General features: G+C 31.9%; 1 protein-coding gene across 4 annotated transcripts in view; it reads left to right on the forward strand.

The window, feature by feature from the left end:
• EPHA5 (EPH receptor A5) overlaps positions 1–15166 on the forward strand; it is a 351284-nt gene that overhangs the window by 160542 nt on the left and 175576 nt on the right. For all 4 annotated transcript variants that reach the window (XM_023232142.1, XM_023232144.1, XM_023232143.1 and 1 more), the window contains exon 4: positions 10654–10809. In XM_023232142.1, the coding sequence (XP_023087910.1) occupies positions 10654–10809 (156 nt within the window). The remainder of the gene's footprint in view (positions 1–10653; positions 10810–15166) is intronic.

Consider the following 15166-nt stretch of genomic DNA (forward strand, 5'->3'; position numbering starts at 1 on the left):
AACATTATTTCTATCTTAGCAATCAAGGCCAAGACCTTGCACATCCTTTTATAATAAATGTGTTGGTTGCTTTTGTCCCCAAATGGAAGTTTTATTGCATTGACCACAACATATTCACTTAATGATTCATAGCTGGACTTATTTTATGATCATACAGACATGAATTAATCAAAGCAGATCTCACTACTTGAGTCTAAAATAATGTATACTTCAAATGAAATACACAGGACATTAAGCTTTTCTTTCAGTTGCAGAATAAATCATACAGCTTATATTTAAACTGTGCACCCTACCTATCAAGGCAATAAACATTCATGTTAACACAAATATTGTTCACGAAAGCACATGCACTAAGGAAGAACTAAAGGTTGATATAAGGTCACTTCCTGAGTATTTAGTTCATATTTTCCATCATATTAATATGAAACATAGTAAAAAAGTCTAAAGGTGGTGACATTGAATCAACTTGTAAACAAAAATTATATTTGCCTATGTTGAGTAAAAATTATAAGTGGGGAACTTGGAGTGGTATCTATTAATTTAGATAAAATAATATGTGTTATATCATCAGTAAGCAAATGCTAATATTTTTGTCATGATTTCAAGTGAGACAGCATTCATCCACAGATTTCCCTTTTTAAACAAATTCCCATGGCCAAATCACTCTCAAAAACATAGTTTTCTGGCTTTTCTCTAAACCTACAAAATAATTACAAATGATAATTTTGCTTGAGAAAATGGAAAAGAGGTATAAATTCGGGCTTGCCAATTAACCCATGAAAATATGTTGAAAAATTTGCAAGGCACGGTGCTAAATTTAGGTGCTCTAAAAACTTACGTGAGAGTGCATTTTCTCAATATTTTGTGAACAAAGCATCCCTTGACATTTTTGGCTTTATGCTTTCACTAGTTGAAGGCATGGTAAAATAAGGTGCTAGAAGCTTTATCACTTAAAATTTAAAAGTCATTTAATTTAATTCAATTTTCTGCTTTTCGAAAGTACAAATTCGCAATAAACTGGATTTATTAAACTCATTTGACAGTGGATGCTTCTTGTTTTCTTGAAGAATTTAAATGCTCACGCCTGTAATCCTAGCAATTTGGGAGGCCGAGGTGGGCGGAACACGAGGTCAGGAGATCCAGATCATCCTGGCTAACACGGTGAAACCCCGTCTGTACTAAAAATACAAAAAAATTAGCCGTGCATGGTGGCGGGCGCCTGTAGTCCCAGCTACTCCGGAGGCTGAGGCAGGAGAATGGCGTGAACCCGGGAGGTGGACCTTGCAGTGAGCCAAGATCGCGCCACTGCACTCCAGCCTGGGCAACAGAGCGAGACTCTGTCTCAAAAAAAAAAAAAAAAAAAAAAAAAACTGTTGAAAAGTACCATTTGTTCGTAAGATCAAAATGACACAATAAAACAAGCACAAAGTATGTTTGTGTCAAGATGAACTTTCATTCAGATCGATACCTTTTATTTGTCTATGAAGTGGAAGAAATAAAAGTTTAAGAGTAGAGAAGGCATAATACTTAATTCGAACATAGCTTATTCTAACTTTTCCTCGTCTTTTAGTGTGTTCTTTCCAAGTCTGTTCCTTTTGACAGCAGAAATACTTCGTTCCAATTCTCAAATCTTTATCTAATTAAAATTTTTGATGAAGCGGGAAATATGTAACCAAATACTTAAAATGTTTTGCACATAGACAAGTTTACATTTTTGGATATACCCTTATACATACTATTATTGAAGTACTCTTGTTTCTGAACTAATTCCCATTGATTTGTTTGGGATAGAAGAATTGCTTAGCATCTTAAGTAAAACAAAAATGTAAATTTATCTAAAACAACTTAGTACTGTAGAGGAATCAATGATTAAGGGGAAATCAACTCTGGTTTGAAAGATACCTGAGTTATATTATTTATGATAAATATTTATATTATACAATTGTTCCTAGAAACCTTTGAAGAACTTCCGAAATCGTGTGACATTTATTTCAGTGGAGGTTCAATTAGATAAACAAAAAGTCATATTGTGATTTATGAGAGTCTACAGTCAAAAAGCCATGTGTCAGTTCATTCTAGGCCAAAATGAACTTCATGTTTAGCTACTATATGTCAAGCACATCCACATTGTTGAGATGGAGACGTACAACATCACATCACTGCAGAATGTCTTCCCATAAATACTTTTCTGTACCCTTGGCATTTAGACTTGTAAAACTGAACTTAGTTCAGCTTAACTATTTTATCTTAGGAGGCTAAATTATTTGTCAGTGAATAGTTTAGAAATGTATAACAGTCAAATAAATGTACTTCACTTGAGCATGACAAACTTTCTGTCCTAGATTATTGGGTGAATTTGTTCTATCTACATATATATATTTTTCAACATGTTTTAAACTTTTCTAACTTTGCTGGTAATGAAGTATAGAAGTCATCATTAAAAAAAAAACCAAGAAGTGATATCTGGTACATAATAATTTCTACCAAATTTAAAAGTATTTTGCCATCTTTGGAATGCTAAATGAAGTAATAATCTCTCTGAATTATGGGAAGGAAATTAGTATTAGAATTAATCATTGATATTACGTGATAAAACCCTTCTATAAAAGATATAGACTTAGCAATATAAAAAGTGAAAGTAATATAATCCTAATCAATTTCTAATACTTTACACTTTATTTTATTTATGATTTTATTTATATGTACAAACACTACAATTTATATTATATATATACACATTACAACATATGAATATATCGGTTACTGATGGTCCACAATTTGGTTAAATATATATATTTAATACAGATATATTTAATATATATATAAATTTAATATATTTATATATTAATATAAACTATACATAATATACAAAGGTAACATATAAATATTGATATATTTAAATATATATTTAATTTATATATATGTATCATGTGTATCACACACATGAATGCTGTAATTGTCTTGAATGACTTTTTAAAATATCTATGTTAATATTAAACACCATTAAAAAATTAGTGCATTTCTAAATATGTGACAGATAATGTATAAGTGATTGTCACACAACTCAGTTATTTAATGGCACAATGGCAATAAAAATGTCTTAATTATATTTGTATATTCCATGTTCAGTACAGTTCATGGCAGGAATTCTGGTTTATTGCATATTGTAGATGAATGAATATGTAACCAAATTTATTTTATGTTTCATTTATAAATATTATATCATCTTTGAATTTCTGCCAATATTTGGTGAGCATAAATTAGAAATACATTATAGAGAGAGATTTATTTATCAATACTATTCCTGTCCTTTTCTTATGCAACATTCTAATGTTAGAATTAGCCTTATTGTTTTCAGTCATTTAAACTTATATTCTAGTTAACCAGTTAGCGCTAGATTCTCAAGTAAGATCTGTTTCTTGTTTCCATTTGATATTACTCAAGAGATGTTGCTGAATTTTAGAGCTCCTACTTTAAATTTATTTTAATTGTATCAATGTTTTAATACAATACCAATTTTCATACTGAGAAGACATTTTTAAAAAATAATTTAAAATTGTCTTTTAGATTCAGGGGTTTGCACAGGTTTGATACATGGGTATATTACATGATGGTGAGATTTGGGATACCATGATCCCATCACTCAGGTAGTGAACATAGTACCCAACAGTTAGTTTTTCATCCCTGACTCAATTTCCTTCCTCCTTCTCTCCTCTAGTAGTGCCTAGAGTCTGTTGTTGCCATCTTTATGTTCTTGAGTACACAAAGTTTAGCTCCCACTTTTAAGTGAGAATGTGTGGTATTTGGTTTTCTGTTCTTGCATTAGTTCACTTAAGATAGTAGCTTCCAGTTGCATCCATGTTGCTGCAAAGGACATGATTTTGTTCTTTTTTATGGTTGTGTAGTATTCCATGGTGTATTTGTATATCTTCTTTATCCAGTCCACCATTGATGGGAAACTAGGCTGATTCGTGCCTTTGCTATTTAATACTGCACCTTTGCTATTGATTAGTACTGCACTGATCATATGAGCCCATACATTATTTTGTCAGAACAACTTATTTTCTTTTGGATATACCCAGTAATAGAATTACTGGGTTGAGCAGTAGTTCTGTTTTCAGTTATTTGAGAAATCTCCAAACTGCTTTCCATAGTGCTGAACTAATTACATTCCAATCAACAGTGTATAAGCGTTCCCTTTTCTCCACAGCCTCACCATCATCTGTTGTTTTCTGACTTTTAAATAATCTCCATTATGACTATTGTGAGATGGTGCCTCATTTTGGTTTTGATTTGCATCTCTCTGATGATTGGTGATGTAGCGTTTTTTTTTGTTTTTTTTTTTTTCATGTTTGTTGACTGTATCTTTTCTTTTGAGAAGTGTTTGTCCTTGTATTTTGCCTGCTTTTTAATGGGATTATTATTATTATATTTTTGCTTGTTTAATTGTTTAAATTCCTTAGGGAGTCTGGATATTACATCTTTGTCAGGTGTATAGTTTGCAATTTTTTTTTTTTTTTCATTCTGCAGGTTGTCTGTTTACTCTGTTAATAGTTTTTCTTGCTGTTCAGAAGCTCTTTAGTTTACTTAGATCCTGCTTTTTATTTTTGTTTTTGCTACAATTGCTTGTAAAGACTTAGTCATACATTCTTTTTTTCAAGATCAGTGTCTAGAATGGTCTTTCCTAAGGTTTTCTTCTAGGATTTTTATAGTTTCAGATGTGAAGTTTAAGTCTTTAATTCATCTTGAGTTAATTTTTGTACACAGTAAAATGTAGGGGTCTAGTTTCATTCTTCTGCATATAGCTAGCCAGCTATCCCAGCACCATTTATTGAATGGGAAATTTTTCCCTTATTGCATATTTTTGTTGACTTTGTAAAAGATCAGAAGGCTGTAGATGTGCAGTTTTATTTCTGGATTCTCTATTATGTTCCATTCATTTATGACTCTGTTTTTGTAGCAGTAACCTGCTGTTTCACTTACTGGAACCTTATACTGTATTTTGAAGTTGGGTAATCTAATGCCTCTTGCTTTGTTCCTTTTGGCTTAAGATTACTTCTGCTATTTGGGCTCATTTTTTTTTTTCCATATGAATTTTGTAATAGTTTTGTCAAACCAAAACATTGGTTTGGGCAGCATGGCATTTTAATGATATTGATTCCTTCGATCCATAAGTATGGAAGGTTTTTCCATTTGTTTGTGTCATCTATGATTTCTTTAAGTAGTGTTTTGTAGTATTGTATATGTCTTTCACCTCTTTGGTTCAATGTATTCCTAGGTATTTTATTCTTTTCGTGACTATTGTGAATGGGGCTTTCTTGATTTGGCGCTGAGCTTGAATATTAAGGGTATATAGAAATGCTACTGATTTTTATACATTGATTTTGCATCCTGACGGTTTACTGATATCATTTATCAGATCCAGGAGCCTTTTGGTGAAGTTTCTAGGGTTTTCAAAGTACAGAATCACATTGTCAGTGAAGAGAAGTAGTTTGACTTCTTTTCCTATTTGGATGCCTTTTATTTGTTTCTCTTGCTTAATTGCTCTGGCTACATTTCCAATGTGTTAAATATGACGATAAAATGCTGTCACTGTTAAATTTTGGTGTAATAATATTTATATGATTTAAAATATGACGTTTTGAGTTTTAATTTCCTGGTAGCATTTTGTGTTTTGCTGTTTTTCTTAGAAACACATATTTTAAACCCACACTAAACTATCTTCTGAGTACCTTATTTTGAAAAATGTATTAAATAAATATAATTCACTTAGCTTAGCTTATATCTTCTGATAATTCACATATAATAGAGCTATGAAAATAAATCTTGTTCTTAGTGATTTTCTGTGTTTCTCAATAAAACGCTTAGATAAGGCCATCAATGCTTTTGAAAGTTAATTATATCTTGAACACTGCAAACAACACTAGCCTGTGCATTTTTAACTCAATTTCCTTTATATGTATAGTATGCATATATATACACACACACATGTATGGCTGTATATTTTAATTGTAATGGAGAGAAGTATAGTATTTTAAAGTATTAAAACATTATTATATATATATTAATATTTTTAAAAAATTTTCTTGGTGGGCCGTATTTCTGGAGTATTGACTTTGAATTATGAAGTGAATATACTTAGTTATCCCAAGGTTAATAGGTCTTTAAGGGTAAAATATATTGGAGATATTAAAAGCAATTTAATTTAAAATATTACAAAAAATCAATACAATTTTCCAGTTTAATTTTTTTTTTTTTTTTTGGTAATTTTGAGGACCTTTAAACAATTGCTCATAAGATTGTACAGCAAATTTCTAAATAGGTGCTAAATAGATGGCTCAAAGGCTTAAAGGATAAATAGGGAAAGAACATGTATTCTTGCAGATTAGCATATATACTATGGAAATGGTTGCATTTAAAAAATGAGCCTTCAAGCATGGGTAGAAATAATTATTAAACATGATTTTCTGTCCCCCAGGAGGTTGCCACAATAGTCTCATAAAACATGTCAACACGGGGTGCATTTTTTTGTCTTCTACTCTTTGCCCAACTTAAATGACTGGCACGTGTTTTCTAAATTATATTTAGGTAACGTACAGACATCGTATGAAAAAACTTTGCTTCAGAAGCTTCATTTGTTTTTAATAAACCATATTGGAGTGGTATTTAAATAAATTTTACTACTTATCTAGACAATTATTTCTTAAATATTGTCATGATTAAAATTTAAAATGTCCATTTTGCCTCCATCATTGCTTATTATTATTATTTTTTATTCCACCCATGAAATACATTATAGCTTCATGGGTGTCAAGAACATTTTTTTTTCCTCACACAGTCCAAACATGTTTTGTCACAGTTCTTGACAGAAAGTGTGCACTCAGAAATCAAATTATATCTTCAGTGTCTTTCAAATGCTTTCAGATTACATTCAAATCTCTTATTGTGGACTACAAGCTTCTTCAAAAAGAAAAAAAAAAAGATTATACATGTATTTATTTACATATCTTGTCTTTTGGCCCAAAATGCTTTTCCCGCAGTGTTCAGAGGCAGAGAAGAAGAGTTTCTCAAACACAGGAAATAAGTAGACTGGTATGGATGGAGACAATGAGTATGGTGGGAGACCGCCTTTAAAGAGTTTATAACTATTACTTGGAAACTTGTAGGCTATCCTATCATTTTCTACTGAAAGTATCTGGAGTTTCCTAAAAGGGGACATGTCAAATATTGCTGAGAAGTGAGTATGGCCAGAAAGTAACTGCAATCTTAACAAAAGTAATTTTCATTGAGAAGTGTCAATGGAGTGGAGTGAGTCACCCTGTGATTTAGAATGAGGAATGACAGATGTATGCATGGACAATAACTTAAGAAATCATATCCTGAAAGTGGAACAAAACTGGGAAAATTTGTATCATGTGAGGTTGATAGTTTTGTTGTTTGTTTTGTTCTGCTTTGTTTTTGAGTATCTCAAAAGAATTGTAGCTACTCGGAAGCTTCATCTCAAAGAGCAGAGTGGGGGTTCCTAATTCAAATACAGATATTTTCATTTGATATGAACAAGGATACATTTTATTTTATTTTGATAGAAATAAAGTAGAGAAGATGGGTACCATGACATATAGGTTTGGAGATTTGGTGGTATGAAAATGAGTAAGTTTCTTTCTGACAACTTTTATTTTCTCAAGACAAATGACTGCATCAGCTGATAGTAACAGAAACAGAGCTCATAAGGAGTTTGAAGTAAGAGGAGACGCTACGAGAAAACCCTGTTGATGTTGGAAATGAAATTAACTAAGGGAATAATATAACTTTGTCTAGAAGGGTTCTATGATCCCTTGGAATTTAGGATCACTATTTGAAGGTGATGAATAATTACAGTTTATGATATTTTTCTTGGATAATATTGAACCACACAGTTTTTTTTTCTCTCTCTAAAAATCTATTTGCCTTACTTCAACCACCTCAAATTAAATAATGCCTTAGATATTACTCATTATCTTCTCCAACACATTTCATGTCCTGTTCTCTGAGAAAATGGCACCAGTATTTTCTGTGAAGTTTAAGTCAAATGCCTCACAGTCACTCTTACAATTTTCCACTAAGTCATCTAACCCATTAAATACATCATGAAATCTAGTTGATTTTAATCCATTCTCATTTATTGAATTCACCCTGTTTTATTGATCAATACTGGAACCACTCTGGTTAAGTGATATTGTCTCTTTCTGGACCAATGCAATAGAAACAAAAGAGCTATTTGCCTCTGTTCTTGCTTTCTTACCAAGGCTGCTGTGTAATGATCTCATAAACACTACTTTGATCTCATTATTCCCTGGCTTAATAACTTTGCAGTTACTGTGAATATATACAATTTTCATTTGTCAGTTAAACCTTAATAAAGCTGGAGTGAGGGTAATTTTCCAATAACCTCCCTTTGCCTATAAAATAAAGTATCAAATATCTAATAAAATATATAAGGTTTTTGTGGCCTGGTGCCCTCTGTCCTGTATAAACTTGACTTTTCCACTTTATTCCAACTATCTTCCTGATCAATTCCTTAGTATCTTCCATTTCCCTATTTGTTCTCCACCTGATGTAGTCCTTTGCAAGGATTTCTCCCTTTAAGGTACTGATACACTTTAACTCAAATTAAATAATTTTCATAGTCATTCAAATATAAGCAGAAACTCAGCTTCCTGAGGGAAGTCTCCATAAATAATCCAGATTAAATTGGGCATCTATGTTTACTGCTATAGCTTTTTTTTCTTTTCCTAGTGTAGTAATATTTATAATATTTATGGAATACCTTTAAGATTCATAAAGGCAAGGCCATGTCTATCTCATTTACCTCTGAAGCCAGTGCAAGTAGAGTTACTGGCCCACTACACCTGTCGAAAACATCTTATTGAACTGAACAGAAAGATACATTCATCTACTTTTTACTTTGACTTATATTATTTTATATTTCCAAAGCTCCCTTGGGGGTTTGAACAGCAGTGTTATATGTGATATAATATAAAGTGTTTAAGTTAAGAGACATTCAGTAAAAAGAAATGACCTTTGTTTCATGAATGGTAAATGAATTCCAAATACTTAGAACATATGAATTGACACTTCATGTCTTTGAAAGCAAATAGTGCTTAAAGTGAGAATGGTTTTACTAAAAGGATAAAAGAAGGAAAATTGAATAACTTAGCTAAGTATGGTATAGGCTGCTACAGCAATCCTATTATAAGAAAAATAATATTTTAAATCTTCTCCTAATCATTTAACTACAAGAATGTCCCTAATACTATCAAAAAGCTCTTCTTATCTTTCAAATACCTTCACATTCTCTCAGAATTTATAAGAGCATTAAGGCTTTACTATCACTATAATTAGATCTACTGAAAAGAGTACCTTCTCAATTTTTCCAGTTCCTGATTATTCATGGTGATGGCAGAGAGCCTTAGCATAGATTACTAAAACATGAAATCATTTATAGCATTTGAAAGTTGGTCCCAATTCATTATATCTATCAGAAATTTCTACTGAAATACAAGTTCACCTTTGAGCTTCAGCAAATATGCATGATACTTCAGTATATGTAATGAGCTTTGAAAACAGAAAAACATAGTTGATTAACTTTATGTAAAGTAAGCTATACAAAGCATTCAGACCATCAGTTTGGTAGTCTTCAAGTGACCCATACTGAACAATTAGCATATTAAAGTTTGGCTTTTTAGCCATTGAGAAATAAGAATAATATGAACATGTAGAAAATCCACAGAATAAAAAGATTTACTGCACATTTACCTGATGATAAGCTTAGAAATGCTCACAGAAATATCAGAAAACACTTTCTTTACGCGATTCTTAATAGTTCAGTTATAACACTCATGCCACTCCATTTATTCATTCACACATTTCATAGAACTTTTTGAATGCTTTTTGTGGTCAAACACTGGAAAAAGTAAGTGCAGCACTAAATAAGACATAATGTTTGCGCTTAAGAAATCATTATAATTTGTATAGTAAATAAGCCTTTCTGATATTAGAATGGATAAATGTTGAATCAGTAGGTGTCTCAAAGAAAAGTTATAAAAAGAAGTAAATGTAAAAAAAAAGTCAAAAATTTGACTCCCCTGAAATCAAAATAATAGAGTTGATATATCAGGTCATCTATGCATTTTCCCCAATCTAACAGAATTTATGAGGCATTTAGCACATACTAATTAATTTATTTATTTTTCAGTAACAATGTTGCGTGCCTACTTTGTATCGCACCATTTTAGCAGTACCTGGAATAATATTTATTTATTCACTATAGTTGTAGTAATGATAGAGTCAGTGAAAATTATACACAAAGCACTGTTTTAAATACATATAAGTATTTGCCTTTTATCAATATAATTCCTTATAAGCTCCTGTAGCATAAAAATCATTACAAGTATGTACATTCCATAAATGTTTAAGTACTTTAAATAAATATTTGATTATTTGAATGAATGGCCTGGTATTTATTATCCAGAAGCTTATGAAAAATTATTGAAATTGATGCAAAGATTGTGTTATCTGTAATCTGCGTATGCTAGTCAAAATAATGACATTATTCACAAAACAAACACTGCATCTGTTCCAGGCAAAAGCTTAGTCTCTTATTTCTTTTGACAGTGTGCAGACCTGGGTTCTTCAAAGCCTCACCTCACATCCAGAGCTGCGGCAAATGTCCACCTCACAGTTATACCCATGAGGAAGCTTCAACCTCTTGTGTCTGTGAAAAGGATTATTTCAGGAGAGAGTCTGATCCACCCACAATGGCATGCACAAGTAAGGAAATCCATGGATATTTAGTAATGCTAACTTTCACCAGTTTTGAGGAAACAGCACGATGGAGCCTGTTATATTCTAGTAATATTTCCCCCTAAAACAGGCATAATGTTTAATCTTCTCTCTACAGTTTTCATCAATTTTCAATCTCCTTGAATAAGAACTGAAAAGTCTGAGTCTCTTTTATCACTCATTGTTAGAAGCATCCATTTTCCCTAACCTCAAATTCAACAGCTGAGACACAGATATAGAATTTTTTCTTTTATTTTGTGGTTTATTTCAGTGTTCGTGCTAGCTAAACATAACAACATAACTTTGATAATCTAATTCCCAGTTTACATTAAAACCTCTTCTTCCTCCTTCCTCCTCCTTCTTCTTCCTCCTCCTCCTCCTCCTCCTCCTCCTCCTCCTCCACCTTCTTCTTCTTCTTCTTCTTCCTCCTTCCTCTTCTTCCTCTGCCAGTTTTCTCATCACAAAATTATGTAGCTAATGGAGCCTTCACCAACTTTTCTAAACTGCCCCAATAAGTCACTGAGAAAGTACTTTATGAAAGAACACAGGAAATATTTCAAAACATACAGAACTGGGAGTGGCAAATCAGATTTAGATCAGAGTCATATGTACACCAACTTTTTTTGCTAGGGTTCTCAAGCAACGGTCATGTTTCTTGTCAGTGAGTGTCCTTAACTATTATTTAATAGATTTGCTGATCTTAAGTAGAGCAGATGAATAGTAAACATTTAATTCCAACATTTGCAGTAGATGTAGCCACATCTTTCAACATTTTTTGTTTTCTATATATTTGGTTTTCCATATATTTCTGAGAATGTAACACATTTACGCATTTATTTGCTTGACGACATTACTTTCAGTTTTTCCACAAGCAAAGTCTCTGTAGCGAATCAAGCAAAAACAGAAAATTAAAGAGAAGGAGAGTGAATCCCTCCTTCCTCATATCGTTTAATTTCCATGAACTGCCTGGATTTACTATTTTAGGTTCCAGGAAGTTGTAGCTTCTTTCAAAAGTGTTCACAAAAGCTTGAAATGTTAGCATCCATCTCTAAATTTAAGGAAGCAGTGCAGAATTTTTATGTTATCAAATAATCACAAATTGAAATTTTATCTGAATTTCATGGTGTCTAAATTTCATAGTGTCAGTGAAACACATTTTTGGATTTCCTTAAATCATTGCTAGTAATTAGCTTTACATTCTGAAGACCATTCTTTTTATCCCAAGGTTGATGATTTTACAGGTTAGATGATTATTAGTGAAAAGTAATTTCCTCTTCAAATGAAAAAATACCATTTGTATATATGTGCTTTTGTAAGGATACATATGAATGGGGAAAATATAAGCTATGATTGAATGTGATGCATTTTGGTTGCAGTGGAGATTCAAATAATTATTTTGCTTATGAGAGCAAATGAATGCCCAAATAAGGAAAATGTTGTCTAGACAACAGAGTGGTAAATTAAAGAGAAAAACCATGTGTTGAATTGTCTTTCAAATTTTATTAATTTTCTAATTAGTATTTTCTAAGTGGCCTACCCTTGATCTTTCCTTTTTTCAGCATAAATGTGAACTTCCCTTTCTGTAAATTTGTTAGGTTTGGAAATGGGGTTGGGTCATGAGGGAGGAAACTGCTTTGGTGGCAAGGACTGCTTAGCACTGTTTTAGGACCAAAGCCCACAGTCAGGCTTCATATTTCTCAGTTTCCGGGTGTGTGAATTTCTAATACTGTGTTGTCAAATGAGCACTAATTTGTATGCATTTCTAAAAAAAAAAAAAAAAAAAAGGATTCATGTACAAGATCTTTATAATCCATAATCTATGAGCGTGTGTGTATGTTTTTAGTTGCATTCATAATACCACAATTACTGCATATGATTTCCTTATCACTTGATAGATGTTCAGATGAAGATCTTGAGCTTCAGTTTGCCTTTGGCTCTTTGGAATTGAATTTATATCTCCAACTTCAATTTTTTTTTAGTAGAATATACAAAGTTTTAAAATCTATACAACAACATTTTATAAGTCTACAGAAAAAAAATCAAACGAAAATAAAGCCAAAAATTCTGATGAATCTGCTTAAATTAAGGGTTCGTCTCAGTTCTACTTTGGTTCACACATCATATCTACGATTAGAGCAGTGGAATGTTATCACATGTTTTTTGTAGGTGCATGTTAGTTCGAACTTCCACTATTTACCTCTACTTTAGAGTCTCACTTGAGTTTGAGTTTCCTTTAGACTTTAAAGTTGTTTGTGCCTCCATCCTATCTGTTAGTAGAAGAGTCAGAAGAAAGGGAGGATTCAGCTGCTGATTCATTTTTATAGATTTAGAGGAAACGTGTTAAATGCAAGGATTTTTCAGTTGACAGAAATAAAAAAAAAAAAGCACAGAAGTTAGACATTGTTCTAACTTAGAGATATTTCTCAGAGGTTAATCCTGTAATTTTTTATCTTAAATTTCATTTTGTGTATAACTTTGTATTATTAAATAAGCTAAAGTGTGTAGTAAACAAGAACATGTGTGTTTCCAGAAATACCATTTAACCCAGCAATCCCCTTACTGGGTATATACCCAAAGGATTATAAATCATTCTACTATAAAGACACATGCACAAGTATGTGTATTGCTGCACTGTTTACAATAGTAAAGCAAAGCAAATACAATCCAAATGCCCATCAATGATAGACTGGATATTTCCGTCTTAAGAAATTATTTCAACTTAAAGGGTACTGTTTTATATTAAAGTATATGAGATGACAGGTATGGCAAAATTCATAGGATTCAACCATAAATATGGTCAAGGTAGGGATTTTTTTTTTTTTTTTTTTTTGGCAAAGATGTCAAGTTTTTTTTAGTTAAGGGGTTCTTTCAATGACATTTTGGCCTCGTGCGGTGGCTCACGCCTGTAATCCCAGCACTGTGGGAGGCCCAGGCAGGTGGATCACTTGAGGCCAGGAGTTAGAGACCAGCCTGGCCAACATGGTGAAATCCCATCTCTATTAAAAATACAAAAATTACCCAGGCATGGTGGGGTGACCCTGTAATCCCAGCTACTCAGGAGGCTGAGGCAGGAGAGTCATTTGAACCCAGAAGGTGGAGGTTGCAATGAACCAAGATCACTCCACTGCACTTCAGCCTGGGCGACAGAGAGAGACTCTGTCTCTAAATAAATAAATCATTAATTAAATGACATTCTATCCAGCTAAATCTTAAATACCAGTTAGCGTTGTATCACTTTTAAAACAATCCTTCAAAAGTCATGACTTAATGTTAGTTAAAAGTTGTTAATTTTGATATTTAGAACAGACAATGCATATTAGGATAACAGATCATCCTAAGTAGCTTAATTTATGCTTATGAACCATTCAACTACCACCATACTCCATTTTATTCTCTGTATAAGGAGAGGTGTCTAAATTGTCTCTGGAACAAATATAAATGTATTTTCTCTTTGAGATTATTCAATAATATAGCATTAACAGCTGACTGAAGTTTTAACTAAATATCTAAACATTGACTATAGTGTTGGAAATTACCTAATTAATTTTTGATCTCTCTATTATGCTAATCAAGTTCAGGAATAATTAAAATAATATACAAATAAGATATGGTTACCCTTAACATATGAAATTTGTAAAGCAATTCTGATCATGGATTTCATTACTCATATTTTAGTGGAAATATTCCATCTTATTGAATAAGATGATTCTGAACATAAAATATATTTTAAAAGCTACACCCAGTTTCCATTATGCTATATACAAAAAAAATAAAGTGTACAAGAAATACTTCATGAAGTTAGGAAAGTTTCACTCCTAATATCTATTAGTAGCTGACGTGCTATGAGTCTATGAAAATATTTGTGTTAAATGTATTTCTTTTCTAATTTTGGTAGGTAATTGGAAGTTGAAATTTGTTCTATTGATCTTTCAAAATCTGAACACTTTTATTCATCCTATTGTAGTCCTTTTGAGGGTTATTTTTAAAATAAATTTTAGATTTTCAATTAAGTAAAATTCACAACTTGCAGAACTGTAATATAAAAATAACATCAAAGTAAAATATGTTTCATTGCAAATTATAATTTTGACCATTTACTTAAATTCTAATGACTTTTTGATATACAGTAGGGGATTTCAAATTCTGTTGGTGATTTAGCAAGTAGATATGCAACCTATTTTGAAGCAAGCTAAGGTTTTTTTTTTTTCTCTCTCTTACAAAATTTGTAGTCAGGAGCTACGCTGAAAATTCTGTATTTTCCTATGCTTATTTCTAAGTAGATACTTCGTGTTTACTTTGTAGGTTGCAAGGGTTAGCATCAATGAGGAAGCATTCAGTTCAATCC

The sequence above is a fragment of the Piliocolobus tephrosceles genome, chromosome 3 (assembly GCF_002776525.5).
Source record: "Piliocolobus tephrosceles isolate RC106 chromosome 3, ASM277652v3, whole genome shotgun sequence".
Taxonomy (NCBI): domain Eukaryota; kingdom Metazoa; phylum Chordata; class Mammalia; order Primates; family Cercopithecidae; genus Piliocolobus; species Piliocolobus tephrosceles.